This window comes from Convolutriloba macropyga, chromosome 7 (assembly GCF_964194025.1).
Source record: "Convolutriloba macropyga chromosome 7, txConMacr16.3, whole genome shotgun sequence".
Classification (NCBI taxonomy): domain Eukaryota; kingdom Metazoa; phylum Xenacoelomorpha; order Acoela; family Convolutidae; genus Convolutriloba; species Convolutriloba macropyga.
Genome location: NC_134474.1, coordinates 20,125,238 through 20,143,669, shown reverse-complemented (window position 1 = coordinate 20,143,669; position 18,432 = coordinate 20,125,238). Strand labels below are relative to the sequence as shown.

The 18,432-nt window shown below is 35.4% G+C and overlaps 2 protein-coding genes across 3 annotated transcripts in view; one reads left to right on the top strand and one right to left on the bottom strand.

Moving 5' to 3' along the window:
• The window catches only part of LOC142342684 (apoptosis-resistant E3 ubiquitin protein ligase 1-like), a 330,839-nt gene that overhangs the window by 83,758 nt on the left and 228,649 nt on the right, over positions 1-18,432 (bottom strand). The gene's annotated exons all lie outside the window — the stretch shown is intronic.
• LOC142342681 (atlastin-2-like) lies at positions 50-10,248 on the top strand. Of its 2 annotated transcripts, none has more exons than XM_075394166.1 (6): positions 50-457; positions 1,240-1,381; positions 4,446-4,648; positions 8,589-8,745; positions 9,113-9,327; positions 9,624-10,248. In XM_075394166.1, exons 1-6 carry the CDS (start codon positions 170-172, stop codon positions 10,215-10,217), a joined length of 1,599 nt encoding a protein of 532 aa, XP_075250281.1. In that variant the 5' UTR covers positions 50-169; the 3' UTR covers positions 10,218-10,248. The 2 variants fall into 2 exon arrangements, with proteins under 2 accessions (XP_075250281.1, XP_075250282.1); XM_075394167.1 differs by having other exon boundaries at positions 324-457; positions 1,218-1,381.

The window sequence follows — 18,432 nt, the reverse complement described above, 5'->3', positions numbered from 1 at the left end:
GCGTGCACATTTTGACGTATTCATTCAACAGTACCAATTTTTGATTGCGTACGGATTTTCGAGTACATTCATTATGGCACGTGCTTCTAAGATTAAAACAGACTGCTAAGAACTAAGAAAAAATTAACCAATATTCATTACAACCAAGCAAATTTGAGCTTTTGAAAAAATGGTACTTGGCAAACTGTCTAAGATATCGAAAGATGGAGAAGCAATCAAAGTTATTGAGCCTCAGGCAGATCATACATTTAAGATGAACAGTAGCGCACTCAAGGCAGTGTTGCTATCTGAAGAATATAAAAACAGAAAAGTGGTGGTCATTTCTATTACAGGAGCTTTCAGAACAGGCAAGTCATTCCTCATGAACTTCTTACTGACATTTCTCAAGGAGAAGGATGGAAAAAGACGTTCCTCTACTATCACGGATGAAGCTGACTTTGATCGCGAATGGACTGAGGTTCGAAAAAATTCTCTGACCGTTTAACATCCCGCAAAATGACCTTGTAGTACCTTATTTTACAGACGTACATGAATCTTTTCCGCATGCGACCGACCCGTATTGTGTGCATTTATTTGCACCCCTCCCTCCCCCCCCCCCAAAAAAAAATATATGGATACAGTGGTTCGCTAAATAATGAACCGCATTCTGAAATTGATTTGGGGGTTGTATAATACTCGGAAGGCGGGATTCAATCTATGGTTTCTAGCGGAAAAGACCCGGGTCTTTCCCCATTAAAGTCACCTATCATGGCAAATTTACCATGATCGGGGAATAAGCTTATCTGACCACTAAGCGGGGGGGGGGGGGTGGGTCTATAATGGGAACGGCCCAAATGGTTTTAATCGGCCTTAAGTCTCGGGCATCGAGTATCAGCCCAACTACATTCTACAAATAAGATTAAACATAGCTCTTCTACACTTCGGCATAATAAAATGTACAATCGCTTTCGCTAATATCACCACAGTACGTTATGCGAATTCCACCCTATCTGCTATTTGACAAAACGTTATCATGCGTTAAATTAACCACAATTTTGGGATCTATTGTCCCCCCCCCCCCCCCCCAGCTTGGTGAGCATAAATTTTTTATGACCCCCAGGCTCACGTGCTATTTTCTTACACAGTAACGTGCTATATAACAACATATAATTTGTAACTTGCGGTCATAAAAAACACTGGGGGCCGAAACAGAATAGATCCCAATATTGCTCTTACAGTGGTGCTATCTTTAAATTTGAGGCACTGAAGCTGGACTTCGAGAAGGGCTTCGAATGGAGTCACGGTGACAAACGGACCACAGATGGAGTGGTGATTTGGAGCAAACCATTCCTAGTCCGGACCAAGAGCGAAGAAGTGGCTGTCATCTTGATGGACACGCAAGGTATCCATAAAAACACTAAACTGATAATTTATTTACATGGTATGTTTCGACCTTTCTAAGACAAAAAAATCGCAAAAATGCAGCTTATAAAACATTGTGCGCAACATCGTCACAGAAACAACAATCCTGCGTTCAGAAATAAAAAAATTTGCTATTCATTTTTGTCATCAAGCAAGATTGCTTGGATCTATTTTGACAAGAACGTTGGGCTCTCTCCCATCATAGCCCCCCAGCTTTGTGGTCATTAACCTAAAGCTTCCCAAATATGGCAATTATACCATAATAGTGATCTATAATTTCATGCGGGCTATAAATAGGAAAAGCCTAAATTTTTTGCAATTTTTTTGTATTTCAAATGAAACTAATCAAAACAATTAATCGCGAGGCTGCATAGCAATAAAAGAAACCAAATGTATCATAAATACCAAGCAAATAACCATTCCAAACAAGCTTGAAGCATTACAGAAAATTGTGTTAGAAAAAAATTCGTTAGCTATTAAAAACTTTTTGCAATCAAAAACATTAAAAAAATTAACTTCGCCGTCTTTCTTTGCAAAAATAATTTTGTATTCTAGTTCTCTCGACCCTAATGCTGGATCGTAGTGACAAATTGTGAGTATCAGAAGAGCATTTTAAGTTACAAAACGAGATAAAAATTAACAAGTAATTTCCCTGCAATCTCCAGCTACAATATAGCCGGCAGACTGTCGGAATAGCTGCGAAATAAACTTGTGTGCGGTATAATAAAGATAGAAACAGAAAGGTATAAGTTGAAAAGGTTATCCTTACCTGCATCAAAAACTATGTAATAAATATCAAGCTATAAATTATTAAGGCTTCCTTAAATTCACTCCGCAAAACCATTTAGGAATCTTTAATAGGAATCTTTAATACACATATGAGTTCATTTGACCTTAGAACATTTCAATTTAAACTAAAGCTTTACAGTGCAAATGTCATTTTTATTGAGTGAGGTTATCACGTGTTATCAAAATCTAATCAAGTAAATAACCTAAAAATTTCTGCTAGAGAGAGAGAGAGAGAGAGAGAGAGAGAGAGAAATGACGTCATGCTCTCAAACGCCATAAATGAGAAGACGAAGTCAATCAGAAAATTTGATTTTCAATTTTGCTGTGCGAAATTTAATACAAAAACAGATTGTCAGACGATAAAATAAAAAACCTACGAACACCACAACATACTTACGCCCAGCTTGCAGCATTGCAAACTTTCCCACATGCTTTGTAATACAAAATCTATGCCACCAAATGTAGTTGATCGGTGGTACACAGAACTTTAATACCACAAAAATAGGGTCTTTGCCATCATTTTATAGGGATTCAATACGATTCATTCCATCAAGTTCGCGGATGCCAAAACGTTTCCCCTAGATACAGAGTATCAATAACATAAAAAAAATGTTTTATTGTTGTTACTCTTAATGAAGCAAATCAATTTAGAGCAGCAGTGTTAAGTAATTACAATTTTTATCGTTTCAAGTCCAACTTTTGACAAGCTGTATACAACTTCTCTATTAGCTTTAGCTTCGAATGTCTCCCTAGAGTAGCTGTCAACCGACTTCCTAAAGAAGCTATCGGAGCTTAAAATGTCTTTTATTTCCCAGAATTTTATTGGAAAGTTTGCAATGTAAATGTTAAACAAGTAAAAGATTCAGCGAAGCTTTTTTTTGATTGAAGGTAAACAAGACAACAGTTTAAGATCAAATTATCGAAATTGTTTCCTTTTGTGTCAATTTCAAGAGCTAGCAATTGACTAAATTTGTTATCGACCAGTTCTGCTTCTCATATCCAAACCCTGCTTCTTTTGCATCTTTCGCATTGCTTGTTATTATCTGCTGGTATTTAGCAATATACACTCTGCGTTATAACCATCTTTAAGTCATGTTTCGGTTACAACAAAGTCAATGATAGGTGTACTTTTTTAAAAAGGAAAATGCTGTAAACGAAATAAAAAATCAGAAGTGAAAAACGTCGGGCGAACTGCTCTAAAGCGACGGGCGAGCGGTTACCTTCAGTAGTACCAAGCTGGGACTCAGAGATGCTAGAATGGGGGGAGGCTGCGTGGAGGGGGGGGGGGTAGGGAGCAGTGACTGGGGGGTCAAACTTTTAAGACTAAGAACCACCCTTGCCACCATGAAATAGTCTCCTCAAGATAGTTCCGGTGAATCGCATTTTTAGAGACTGCTTAGGCGTAAGGCTCTAAGAGAACTTAATACCCTCCGAGCGTTACCTGTTTATCCAGTTTTTGAGGACGAAAAGTCAAATGGGTCAGACGAAAAATCGGTCAAGCAAAAAATTGCATAAAAAAGACCACAGGACTAATATAATTGCTACAAACTTCGTTTGAGAGCAATTTATAAATTCAATTGCATTGCTGAGTCGATTGCGCCACTTTAAATCTCAAATATGCCCAAATATGATACAGGTGTTGATTTTCAAATAAAGAGCATCAAAGGTAACAAACGAAACCGTTTGAATTTGCAGCAGTGTGGCTAACTGACTGTAAAAAGTTGTTTTATGTTCGGAAGCTTGCTCCATCATTATTCTCATTAACTTCATCCAACGTTCTTTTGCTTCGTCCATGAATCCCAGGGTTTTTGACTTTGATCAAATATTTGATTGTTTAAAGTGAAGTTTCATTTTGCTCAATTATTCCCATGATTGAAATTGCAATGTTTGGTTTGAGGTGGTCACTCCAATTTTTTTTACCTTCGCTGTTAATTTGGGCTTAATATTTAGGGAGTCTTTCGTTGGTCTATAATAAATTTCATCAGGTCTATTTTCCGTCTTGAATTTATGTTTCGCACCACTCCATCCGTTCAACAAACAAGACAAGCTAGCAAATCACTGCATCATCACCCTGCATCTTTTACTCGACCCCCGCTCAATGGGTGCATAATAGCTGTACATGACCCCCCCCCCCAAAAAAAAGACCCACTGACAAAGACTCACCCACGTAACGGCGCTTGCTCTGTAACGGGAGGCGGGTGAATAGCACTTAAAAGACGTTAAAGACCCTTTTTCTGACTCGATTACGGATTTAGGCAGCTTTGACAACACTCAGACGACAAACGACTGTGCAATCATCTTTGCCTTGGCTACTCTAGTGAGTTCATGTCAAGTATACAACATTGTGAACACGATCAGAGAAGACGACATTTCTAATCTGCTCTACTTCACACAGTATGGCAAAATGGCACAGGAGGACGACAGTCATATGGAAAAGCAGCAGCAAAAACCATTTCAGGTTACAAGACACGGCTGTTTGTCATTTTAGCCCGCCATATTAAAATATTTATAATAATTAGTGGGCCTATAGATCTGATGTGGCCATAATGGAAAAGAGTTCAGATCAGTGTGTTTGTACAGAACAACATCCATGTGTTAAACTTTTTTAATCTTCAGAACTATCACAGGACAGAAACGGTTTGCATGTAAAATCATAGGTACCGCATCAGTTTCTAAAATACGCTTGGCAATTGCCCCACAACTATGTAAAAAACTTAGCTTGCATAAATCCACCTGGATTAATAAATGCGTTTTTGCACCGATAGTTTATAAGCAGTATTAATGCAGTGTTTTTACAGTGATCATGATTTGTACGGTGCAAGCTACTTACAGGCAGCCGAAATAGTCACTCGCAAAAAATTACACTACAGGCAAGTAAAATTGTCACGAAGAAGGTCGGGTCTTATTGTTCCGACCCACTTTAGTGGGGGAGGAACTATATACTCAAATGGGTTTTTTTTGTTCAGACAATTTTGGCCGATCGATATAATCATCGTAGAGAGTTGCGAGTGGTATCATTAAAAAGCCCGTCCAGCGTAGAATATGGAATTAAAAAGATTTTTTCAATTTTCACTCTTTATAGGGAGTTATTGAGGTTTAAAGCTTTGTGAATATTAGACGTATTTTAGCCGTTTTTATTCACTTTTTCGTCAATTTTGCTAAAATTTGTTCAAATTGTTAACTGTAGTGTTATTAATTTTATCTCTAAAGATAGAGGAATAGAGGAGGGTTGCTGAAATGTTCGGTCCGGCTTTGTTGGCTAGAAGTTATGCTAAATTTTTCAAAATTCTACTTTTTTGGGACCAAAATTGGTACAAAATTTGCTTTTTCAGTCGACTTGCTTTCAATCTGCTGAAGTAAATACCTTAAAACTGCGGCCATATTCTTTTAAAGCTAACAATTGAGCTATTTGTAAACCCACTGGCTTTGAGAGTCTTCTGGAGCTATAACTTTGCGAGTTTTTTGCAAATTTAAATTCATTAAATACACAAAATGCATTTTTATTTTTGACAAACTGAAAGATTTTTTAAAAATTGATCTATTTTGCATCTATATTTAAACAAATGAGTATTTGGTTAGACGGTCAGCAACATCTGGGCTGATCGTGATCTCGCCATGGATCCTTACATAAAAAATTCTTAATTTAATGGGGCGCGACTTTTTTCAAAATATTTCCGCTATGTAAATGATTTTTGTATACTTTTTTTTACTTACAAGAATTTCAAATCAGGGCCCAATTAATGACAGATACTATTTACAAACGAGATTATATTACGGTTTCAGAGTTAAGCGCGTGGTTTCTATGGCTCTGACCAAATGTTTTTGTAAAAAAAAAATTTGTTTTTCTTGAATTTTGTTTTCATTTGCTATATTTTTTGCCCAATCTTACAGCCCAATAACTTATTTTCCGCAATTAAAGATCCAGTTAGTTTTCAGGAGGTATAAATGAACCTTGACACTTCTTTCAGTTGTTATCTAATGTCTGTTATAAATTTGAAAATATTTGTTTTAAGAAAACATCTGTTAATTTTTGTTTTTGCCACTATTTTATCTTAACTTTCTCATCTTCGGGCGCAGTCTCTGTAAAAACAGGCAAAAACGAATTTCCTGCACGAGCATAACTGCATATTCTATGAGTTCAGTTTGTTTCCTTGTCATATTATCGCATTATTGACAAGTGCAATTGAACGTAAGCATAGTAGAAAAAATGCAGAGCGAAGGAAAAACGCGTATCAGAAGATTCAATTGTTTTTGTTACACAGTGTATGCTTTTTGGGCTGAGACACAGTTATCTCGCAAAATTTTACGGGTCTTTTTTGTTTTTGCCTATGTTTGTCTTTCTTTCTGTTGTTATACGCCATATACCTGATAATGATAAGTCTCAATTGGTTCCCCAAGACATATAACTGAAACTTGTTTAAGAATTCAGTTCACAGCTATTTGTTTTAATGACTTTCAAATTGAAATAAAAAAAATTTCAACTATCTTTTTTGCTGTCATTTTGGTAACAATGTGACTCAATCTCATTAATTAGAACTCTTAATTTTTTTTTTGCGATTCAAGCATTTTTAATACGTTTCGCGCTTGGTTATATGTTGTGACTGACTGCTTCGACCATTAATTTCATTAAAAATTTTCGAGATTTCTATAATGTTCAATTTCTGGGTATCTTTTTGTTGTCATGTCTACGCAATCCATTAAGAAGGAAGACTCTTTGATGTTAAAATGAGGAGAAAGCGACATTATACATTTCTTGCAAGTAACATCTTATAATTATAGTGCCTTGAACGGTGTGATCTCGTAAAATTGTTTGAAGTTTTGGCTTCTTCATATATTTGTTGTTATTTGTTAGGGCCGTGACTTAGTCTCATTATTACCAGGCCCAATTGACTTTCTGAGGCATTGCGACTTAATCCATCGCTCTTTTTTGAAATCTTTTTGAAGTCTTTTGAAAATAATTGCTTTCAAAAACATAATTGGGTTTTTGAGCTTCAGCGTTTTTAATTTTTCGGTCGATTTGTAGCTCAGTCTCTGTAAACACGGGTCACAACCCATTTCCAGTGAACTCTAAATTAATCTCTTACGGTTTCAGCTTCGAACATTTGTTTCTCGGCTTTCTTACTGCTTTTACTACGAGATTTCACAAAATAATTGAAATTTTTTTGTATTTGTACATTTTATAGGATTTTTGTTTTCTTTTTAATTTATAACAAAAATCGTAGGTCCCATTGGCTTTTAAGTTTTGCGCAATTAAACATTGGATAATGACAGGTCTCAATTGCTTCGTATGGAGATATAGATGAACATTTCAGGGATTTCAGTGAAATTTGTTCTTTTCAAAATTAGAAACGTATTTTTGAACTTCGCACCTCTTTGCTCCCTTTTGTCGACTTATTAGCAAGTCGCATTGAGGCCAGGTTCCATATTTTTCTAATGATGTATAGATTAAATTGTTTTGTTTGGATTTTATCTGATGAGTTTGATTTTTGTTATGATTTTATTTATTATAGAAATCGAGTTTTGATCGTAAATAATGTTTGTTGATTGATGATATTTATTATTGTCTTTTATTATCGTTCATCGGCCCTCTAGGATGGCATTATTGTATTTCACTGGCTATCTATGGAACGATATGTATGTTTTTAAAAGTTTGTTCATACGAATTGCTACGAAGTTCATAGCAATTATTGTAAACGTGTGTGTCTTTTTTACGACTCGAAGAGGAGTATTGAGATTCTACAGGTTTTTGTTTTTAGCAGAAAGCAAGTTTGTTCTTGACTTGACTTCTTTCTGTTCGAGAATTTACCTCCGTTTTTGATTGTTGACTTCTGTTTTTGAACATTGGCCTTTAACAGTAGCTTCGTTTGTAATGTATAGTAATTAGGAAGTGCTGGTAATGTTCAAGGTGAAGAGGTCATTTTGAGATTTTTTGTCTCCCCCACCCCCACTATCTACCTACCCATCCCCCCCCCCCCACCCTCCCCTCCCGCCCCAACTCCCCGCCCCAATTTAATACTAAAAGTCAAGTGAAAAGTGCGCCGAAACTGGTGCCATTTTTGACTTTAAGTCTTAATAGTGGTATATGTTAACCTCTAATGTGGTTATTTGAAGCCCACTATTGAACTTCTTAGTCCCATTTAGGTTCACCTTCCCTTCCCCCCCCCCCCCCCCCCCCCCCCCCGACTGAAGCAGGTTGCAATTGCTTAGAGCTCCCACTAATCGTTCGAGAGCAATTCTTCCGACGTTTAGTCGGTTATGTTCTATCTCTTCATCATTTGGTAGCGAATTAAGTCAAGAATGTGGATGAGCGGGGTCGGAACCTTATGTGCGTACGCACATTACCGAGCATCCTTGTTCTTTCTAATGGCGAAAGTGTTAGATTACAACATCCATTTAAGAGACTGTTGTTCCTTGTGCGTGACTGGAAATCTCCCATGAATCACCCTTACGGCCACGAGGGAGGAAAGCAAAAACTGACAGAGGCTCTCAAAGTGACACCGCAGAGTAACCAAGAGGTCATATACTCACGAGAACGACTCAACAAATACTTCCAAGGGATCTTTCTTGTCATTTTTTGATGTTCTTATAAAAATATATAGGTCGCAGACCTACTATATTGGAGAATTTTGCGATTTTTATTTATTAACCTCTATAAATGTGTAACGATGATATACAATACATCTAGATTGATTGTTCGGAGATTTCATACTTCAAATTAAAATTGTAACCAGAAGACGATTTACATGAAACCTCAAAAAGGTTTCAAGACTTCTTGACAAAATTGGACTGATATCGAAATAAAAACCTCGGGCTCGCTGATCGCTTAAGCCGGTGAGTTTTTCGTTCACCCTAATCCTTTTCATTACTGATAAAAACTAAAGATAAGACAAAACGAACAATCTAGCAGCAAAGTTCTCTTTAGACATTGAATGTTTCCTAATGCCCCATCCGGGGCTGAAAGTAGCCACTGGTGATCAATACACAGGAGAAATGGAACAAATAGAGACAAACTTTATGGAAAATCTGCAGAAGTTGATGCGAATTCTGCTGGATGACGACCACTTGAAACCCAAACAGATAGCGGGCAAAGATATCACATGTGGGGAACTGTACACGTGCATTGACTCTTACATGAAGGTACGAGTCATTAAAACTATTACTTAGTTACCGCTGTTAGAATAAAAAAGAATAAAATTTCTTAATCATTGAAATCTCTGCCTCCCTTATTCCCTCGACAAGAACTGTTCAACGATTTTTGTTATAGTTGCGACTAATTTATTTAACATGAAGCTAATACAGTGCTTCTGCAATTCACTTCACACCTGACCACTTCTCATAGAAGAACACAAATTGTCAAAATACTACTATTAAACAACCTTCTACGCTTAAATAATTAAACTGTCCAGTTCAATTTTGAGAAATTTCCAATTCAGGTAATAAAATCGGGAAAACTGCCGACACTTCGAAACTGCTTCCTCGCAACAGCCGAAGCCACTCATCTCAACGCATTATCAGAAGCAGTAGACTACTACCACAAGTCAATGCAAAATGTCTGTGGAGGATCAAAGCCTTACGTGAACGAAACCATGCTTGACCGTGTACATGATCAAGTCACAGTAGCCGCGGACAACCAATTTGTAGCTACAAAACGCGTTGGAGGGAGCATTTTCGAGAAAGAATATCGGATGAAATTGGCCGCCAAAGTTAAAATCGCAGGCAAAGAATACCGCGAAGCGAACAAAAGCAAGAAACTCAATTCGGCTATCAGCACTCCTATCAAATTGGTGGTTCTGATAGCGTTTTCAGCACTGATTTGGACCATATTTTCAATTGCTCACATCACAATAGCAGAATCAGTGGTGAAAATTGTCATATGGATTCTGACAGTCATGTTGGCGGTTTGGTGGACGCTTTCACTAGTGGGACTTTTTCACATCATAAAGACAACAATTGACAAACTTGTTGCAATTTTGTGGAAATTGACATTTTCAATAATTGTCAAGAAACTCATTCAGAAAATGCACTAAGTTCTCAGTAATTTCAAGATTAGCAATTGCATTTTTCATTTATTCCAATATTAAAGATAAACCAACTAACGTCGGATGAATTGCTCTTGAACGACAGGCGAGGGCATTTAATTTAGAGTGAATGTAGCTTAGAAATTTTGTATGGATGCAAAAAAAAACATCCAGAATGCCCATCCAACATCTTAACCACTAAGCTACAAGGGCTATTCCTTTTAGCTCACAAGCGTTTTCATATTACCAACAACCTCTGCACAGGAAAAAGAGCACCTTAGATCACTTTTAAATGCTGAACTGAAGCTTGAAAAAGTTACTCAAGAAGTCAAAGAATGTTCTAGAACAAAAGCGCACTAACATTCGATCAAATATTTCTGAAAAAAGACACGTTTACAATAACTGCTTCAAACTTTGTTCGAGAGCAATAAAAAAGAATTTAGACACTGAAAAAATCATTTCTTCGACAATGTTTACAAAATGCATTGGATATGCGACTTTCATCAAAAATACCAAACAAAACCATCAAAAAACCAATTGAGAGAACTGTTTCAAATCGAAAAGCCAAAAATTACTAAGACCCTGCAAAAACCCTTAAAATAATGCAAACTGTTTACCAAAAATTCAAAACCGGAATATCTAATCTGATAGTTGAGCTCAATGGATTCATTTTAAAATTTAAAATCTTAGAAAATCATGACTTGGTCATTTTGCTCATCGCAAAATTTATATCTCGCAAAAAAGATTTAGTTGGTAAGCCTGAAGGGGCTGTGCAGGAGGTATGTGCGTAAGAGCCGGGTAGGAGGCTCAAGTGGACGTAGATGGGAAGTAGTTGCGGCAATAGGCGAGTGGTGGTTGAGGCCGGGTAGTCTTAGTGGAGTAAGTCAACGTGACATCTTTTGCTTTCAGTTCAATCACCTGAAAGTCAACCTGGCTTAAAAAGAAGCAGTAAAAAATCAATACCAATACTCATCTCATCGTACAAACTGAAAGAAAACCAACACTCACCTGTGCACCAGTAATAAATAGCATCAATCAAAGGATAACAAAGTTGAAATCAACGAAACAGTGTTACTAAAAACTGCAAAACAAACCTCGTAAGCTCTTCGTTACCTATAATATTTGATTTCCGAAGAGAACGCCATTAAAACACTTTTCAATTTTTTTTTATCAAACCCTGAATAAATAAGGCCGTTTATTGTTCCGACACCTCTTGAGGGGGGGGGGGGGGGAGGAACTATATACTCAACTGGGTTTTTTTTGTTCAGTCAATTTTGGCCGATCGATATATTCATCGTAGAGAGTTGAGAAAGCTTGTCCAGCGTAGAATTTGGAATTAAAATTATTTTTTTACTTTTGTTTTTCACAGGTAGATATCGAGGTTTAAACTTTCGAGAAAATAGAGTGAATTCCGTTGATTTCATTCACCTTTTTTTTCGCAATTTTTGAACAAAATTTTGCCAATTTTGATAAAATTTAATAAAAAATTTTTCATGAAAATCTTGTTGATTTTACATTTAAAGACAAAGTACATTGTCGGCTATTTTCATTGATTTTTTTCGTCACAAATTCCTGCTAAAAATTTCACAAAATTCCGACTTTTTCATCAAAACAGCACGAAATAAGTTTCTTTAGTCCCTTCTGATTAAATTTGCAGGAAGTGCACATCCAAACACCACTAACACAATCTTTGTAGACTGAAAAGGGGGCTATTTCCACTTCAACTTCCGTTGAGAGTGCTCTGTAAAAAAACTTTGCCGTTTTTTGCTAACTTTATTCGTTGATTATCAAAAACGCAGCATTTACTTTTGATTTTTTAACAAACAAAATATCTATATCAATGACATTCCAAAAATTAAAAATTTCCCATGGACAATCAACATTAGCAGGACTGGTTCTGTACCAATCTTGGACCGTTACAATCCAAAAATATTTCTGATTGTCATCAGTCGGTTTTTTATTAAAAATTTGATCTTTTATTAATTAATTAAATAACAGAACATTTCAACTCAAAGCTCACTAGTGATAGGTCCTATTGGCTTCCTAATTAGCTCGAAATTAATTTATCTAATTGATTGCTTGAAAGCTTATGGTCTTTTTAACTTTTACAATATTTGATTTTTAAATAAAAAATGGCTTATTGAACTTTGCCTCCATTTTTCTCTTACTTTGGTCATCTTGTAGCTTAGGGTCAGCAATCAAAGAGTGCTCTTTCTTTCTGCTGAATTCAAATTTAGTCTTTATTGCGGTTTTACGTCTTAAGTTATGGTGTTCTGGCTTTGATACTACTAGTTTTCACAATTTTTTTTTATTTTTTAGGTATTTGCCCATTTTTCATGTTTTCTGATTTTGTCAACTTATCACGTTATTGTCAATTCATATATCACATTTTTCGCGTTCAAAATAGCGCACAATTGATAGTTTTTAAATCCTTAAAGATATAGATTGCGGTTCTTTACCGCTTCGACAATACTTTCTCGAAGAATTTAACTGAATTCTTTTAATTTTGTCTTTAACTGTCGTTTTACTTTGTCTTTTTAGTCGTATTTAATTTCCTGTACAGTGACCCGGTTTGATTGACTTTTCCTGGAAGAGTAGATGAACCGATATTCTGATATTAGAAGATAGATAAGGGCTTTCATGACTCTGAAAACAATTGTTTTCCAAAACGAAAAAAAAACGTTTCAACTTTGCAATTTTGTTCCTTTTATTGTCTGTTTGTTACCTGGTCTCGTTAATTAAAGGTTAAAGATGACATTATTTTTGTCAAGGGAAGGTGTCAAAAGGGATTGGTGTCACAAAATCTAATGTTTTTGAAGAATTCGTTATGAATTTACTGGCTCGACACGGGTTTTTCTTAAAAAAAAGTAAACTAATTTTTGATTTTTGTCATATTTGACGTTCTTTTTGAAGACGTAAGACATGTTCTGCATAATTGCAGGTCTCAAGGGCTTCCTATGGAAGAATAAACAAACTTATTTAATTTTTCATATTGTTATTAATGGCTTTCATTTCTTTGGAAAAAAGTTTTTTTCGATAAAAACAAGTTTTACATAATCATGTTTTTGCTTTTTGGTCTAATTGTTACCTAGTTTCATTAATTAGAGGTCACATAATACATTTCACGGGAAGGTGTCAAAAGGGATTGGTGTCACAAAATCTAATGTTTTAAGAGAAATCGTTGTGACTTTACTGGCTTCCACACGGGTTTTTCACAAAAAAAAAGTAAATGAATTTTTGATTTTTGTCATATTTGACGTTCTTTTTGTAGACGTAAGACATATTCTGATAATTGCAGGTCTCAAGGGCTTCCTTTGGAGGATGGACGAACCTATTAAACTTTTTCATTTTGTAATTAATGGCTTTCATGTCTTTGGAAATAAATTTTTTTATTTAAAAAAAAAAAAACAAGTATTACATAATTTTGCATTTTTTTCTTTTTTTCTAATTGTTGCTTATTTTCATTAATGAGCGGCCACATAATACAATATCGGTGTTCGTCGAAGGTGCAACCGAACATATTTTGGGGGCCAAAGTATGCTTTACGGTTTCCAAAGCATTTTCTGGCAAGTTTTAATTGATTTTTAGTTTGTTGTCTATTTGTTGTTGTTCTTTTTGTAACTGCATAAAAAGTTTAATACCAAGATTTCTTAATTCCCTTCTATAGAAGAATTGGTAATTGTAAACCTATGGGAAATTTTAGTTGATTCCTAATGGTTTTCATTACTTTGAAATTTCTGTTCTTTTTTGTCTAAATTTTACCAAGCTTTATTATGAACTGGTGAATAATCATTTTTTTGGTGAATTACATGTTATTTTGTTTATTTTCAGTTTTATCTGACGCTATTTTGACTTTGTTAATAAGTTTTGTTTTTTAAAACGGACATAAATATTTTGATGTCATTTATGTTTGTTGTTGTTTTTTGATTTTGCCGTTCGTCTTCACTCGCTTTCTTAATATAGGCATATCTCGTCAATCTAATGCATCATTTTTTACTCCACCAAGTTTTTTGCTTTGGAGGCCATCTTTTCGTTCATACACCAGTTTTTTTTTGAAAAACACTTGAATTTTTTGTGTTTTTCAATCTGTTCCTCATTTGGTAGACAATTATGCCAAAATTGTGGATGAGCGGGGTCGGAAACTTATGTGCAATCGCACATTACCGAGCCATTTGTTTTTACTTTACTGTACAATTTAGCTCCCCGTAGTCTGAATGAGCGTCTTTCTGTTCGTGTTTTGAGACACGGCTCATGATGTTGCATTTTTTCTTCTCGTACTTCACAAACAACTTCTTGGTTCGAAACGTTTTTTACAGAACTATTGTATATATTTTTCATATATTGTCTCAAAAAAACTCGATCAGTTCAATTTTACAGTAATCAGTCCTTGTTCCAAAAAATCAAAAATCAGTTAAGAGCGGGTTACGATACTTCTGAACTCCGACGTGTTTCCCACGTGCATGATGTTGAATTTTAAACGATTATTCATTATAGTTGAATTCTAAAACATCTCGAAATAGGTTTTACATTAATAGCTTAAAAATCCAAAAGAAAACAGTGAAAAAAAGGTAATTATTTTGTAAAACGACAAAATAATTATATTAGATTTTTGAAAGTTCGAGCTATTTTGTTTGGATTTCCTATAAGACATACTTTGTTTAAAATCGTACAGACTATGTGTACTTAGAAATACTAGTCAGACATACGCCGAAACTAGTCAGTCTACTTATGAAACATACTCTTGTATCTAGACGTACATCTCTTAGACATATTTCTGTCCCTAATTTCTCTAGTTAGGCGTATTGGGGTTAATAAGACTAACCAGATCAAAGTCCAAACACTGGGCACCTACACCTGTGTTTACAGGATTTATCCAGTTTGCAATTTCTAATTTCAATTTTTGTTCAATTTGGATTGATCTTCTGAGCAACTGCTGTTATTGATCACTTTCAGCAAAATGAGAAGACAGAAACTAGCCTAGATAAGTCTAAGATTTCACGCAAAATGTCAAAGAACCGACGAAATGAGGCAAAGCGGAACAAATAATTCTCTAGCCAAGTGAAAAACAATGAACGAGTAGCGCTAAAAGAGCATTACGAAACGATTAGGACCGATATCACCGACAGTAGTTGTCGAGTTTTGCTTCATCAGCAGAGTGTCTGTGAGCTCAACTAAAACATCAATTGTTCTGTGTTCATTTGCAATTCCAAATGGCTTGATATCAATCGAATTGTTTTCCAAAAAATTATAGTCTGCTATACATTAAACATTCAAATAACTAATCAAAACAAACAATTGAAACGTAAAATGTCAAGCTAAAAAAAGTTCCAGCCATTAGAAGCTCAAGGAACGGTGAAATTACAGATTCAACTATTTTTATAAGCATACTGCATACGTCATCAATACCGGTTGAAGAATTATCATCCAAATGTACTATTGACTCCAATTTCATCAACACTTGATGCAGGGGCACATCAGGTCAAGAATGAAAAAAGTTGGTTCATAACTTTCCCTCACATTTTTAGGACTTCAAACACAATTAACGAAAAATTTATTGAATGCGTTTGTATAGTCCCGTTCGATATGAATTTATTTTACCACGCAACATGATGGCAAAAATGCAAGCTAAATAATGCGGCTGCGGCTCGATTTTATTTCACACAAGTCATTTAATTCCCAAATTGTGGGGATAACAAATTGTTTCTTAGGAAATTTCAATTTCATTTTGAAATTGATCCCGCGACTCTCTGAGAGCCTTCAAGAAGCAGTATCTTGCTCTAACTTTAATAATCTAATGAAAATGTGAACCTGTTTTGCAGTTGGTTTCAATGGTATATTGGTATTTTTGAAGAACATCAATGTTCAAATCACAAAACGTTTTCATTGCCTCCATTTATCTAGTTCTCTACCAGTTCCATATTATTTGAACATGGCTTAATATATTTTGGAACCACACGAAAAACAATTCCTTGGATTCATAAATCTAATAAAATTTGTAATTTCATATGAATCACGTTTAAATAAAAAACAGCTTCCGTTTTTCTGACCTTCACGTAGTCAGCTGTTCGGCGCATAAATCGATCCACCTTTTCATGTACTACAATAATGCTATTAGTTTTAATTATTTCAGCCTGCATGTTTTCATTGGCGGTGAAATGGGGTGGCCCAAAGATTTCTCTAAATTGGAATCAATTGCCAGAAAAATTAGCCAATTCAAATTCTGACAGAAACATTTTCTTTTGTGCCTCTAGAGATTGCCTTATGTCAATAATATGACTGGGGTCGAAAGGTCAAAATAGTCAGACAAAAACTCAGTCACGCAAAAAATTGAAAAAAGACCAAGAACTAATACAATTACTAAAAAATTTGTTTGAGAGCAATTAATAAGATGATTTTTAATCTGGAACTCGAATGAAAAAGGAGCTTTCACCTTCTTCTTAGGATCAAGGTGTCACAGAATAAAAGACATACTTTGTTTAAAATCGTACAGACTATGTGCACTTAGAAATACTAGTCAGACATACGCCGAAACTAGTCAGTCTACTTATGAAACATACTCTTGTATCTAGACGTACATCTCTCAGACATATTTCTGTCCCTAATTACTCTAGTTAGGCGTATTTGGGTTAATAAGACTAACTAGATCAGAGTCCAAACACTGGGCACCTACACCTGTGTTTACAGGATTTATCCAGTTTGCAATTTCTAATTTCAATTTTTGTTCAATTTAGATTTCTCTTCTGAGCAACTGCTGTTAATGATCACTTTTAGCAAAATGAGAAGACAGAAACTAGCCTAGATAAGTCTAAGATTTCACGCAAAATGTCAAAAAACTACGGAAATGAGGCGAAGCGGAACAAATAATTCTCTAGCCAAGTGAAAAACAATAAACGAGTAGCGCTAAAAAGAGCATTCCGAAAAGATTAGGACCGCTGTCACCGACAGTAGTTGTCGAGTTTTGCTTCATCAGCAGAGTGTCTGTGAGCTCAACTAAAACATCAATTGTTCTGTGTTCACTTGCAATTCCAAATGGCTTGATATCAACCGAATTGTTTTCCAAAAAAGTATAGTCTGTTATACATTAAACATTCAAATAACTAATCAAAACAAACAATTGAAGCGTAAAAGCTCAAGCTAAAAAAAGTTCCAACCATTAGAAGCTCAATGAACGGTGGAATTACAGATTCAACTATTTTTATAAGCATACTGCATACGTCGTCAACACCGGTTGAAGAATTATCATCCAAATGTACTATTGACTCTAATTTCATCAACACTTGATGCAGAGGCACATCAGGTCGAGGTTGACAAAAGTTGGTTCATAACTTTCGCCTCACATTTTTAGGACTTCAAACACAATTAACGAAAAATTTATTGACGACGTTTGTATAGTCTAGTTCGATATGATTTTATTTTTACCACGCAACATGATGGCAAAAAAATGCAAGCTAAACATTGCGGCTCGATTTTATTTCACACAGGTCATTTAATTCCCAAATTGTGGGGATAACAAATTGTTTCTTAAGAAATTTCAATTTCATTTTGCTATTGATCCCGTGACTCTCTGAAAGCCTTCAAGAAGCAGTATCTTGCTCTAACTTTACGAATTTGATGAAAATGGAAACGTATTTTGTAGTTGGTTTCAATGGTATATTGGTATTCTTGAAGAACATCAATGTTCAAATCACAAAACGTTTTCATTGCCTCCATTTGCGAATGTCACCTTTACATGTACTACAATAATGCTATTAGTTTTAATTATTTCAGCCTGCATGTTTTCATTGGCGGTGAAATGAGATTGCCCAAAGATTTCTCTAAATTGGAATCAATTGCCAGAAAAATTGCCCAATTGTAATTCTGACAGAAACATTTTCTTTTGTGCCTCTAGAGATTGCCTTTTGTCAGTAATATTGGTTTCCTGAAACTAGAGGGTTGAAATAATTTAATTGGCATGGTGGGTATTGTCCATTTTGTCAGATTCATAAAATTATGGTTTCAAACTTTAAGAACCGCCCTTCGTACCATGAAGTTGTCTCCAAAACAGTTTCGGTGAATCGCGTCTTTAAGTGTCTAGAAAGCCGAAAGGCATTACGAGCACTTAAGGGCGTTATGTCTTAATCCCGTTGCTGGGGACGAAGGGTCAAAATAGTCAGACAAAAAATCGGTCGCGCAAAAAAAATCGAAAAAAGACCGAAGAACTAATACAATTACTAAAAACTTCGTT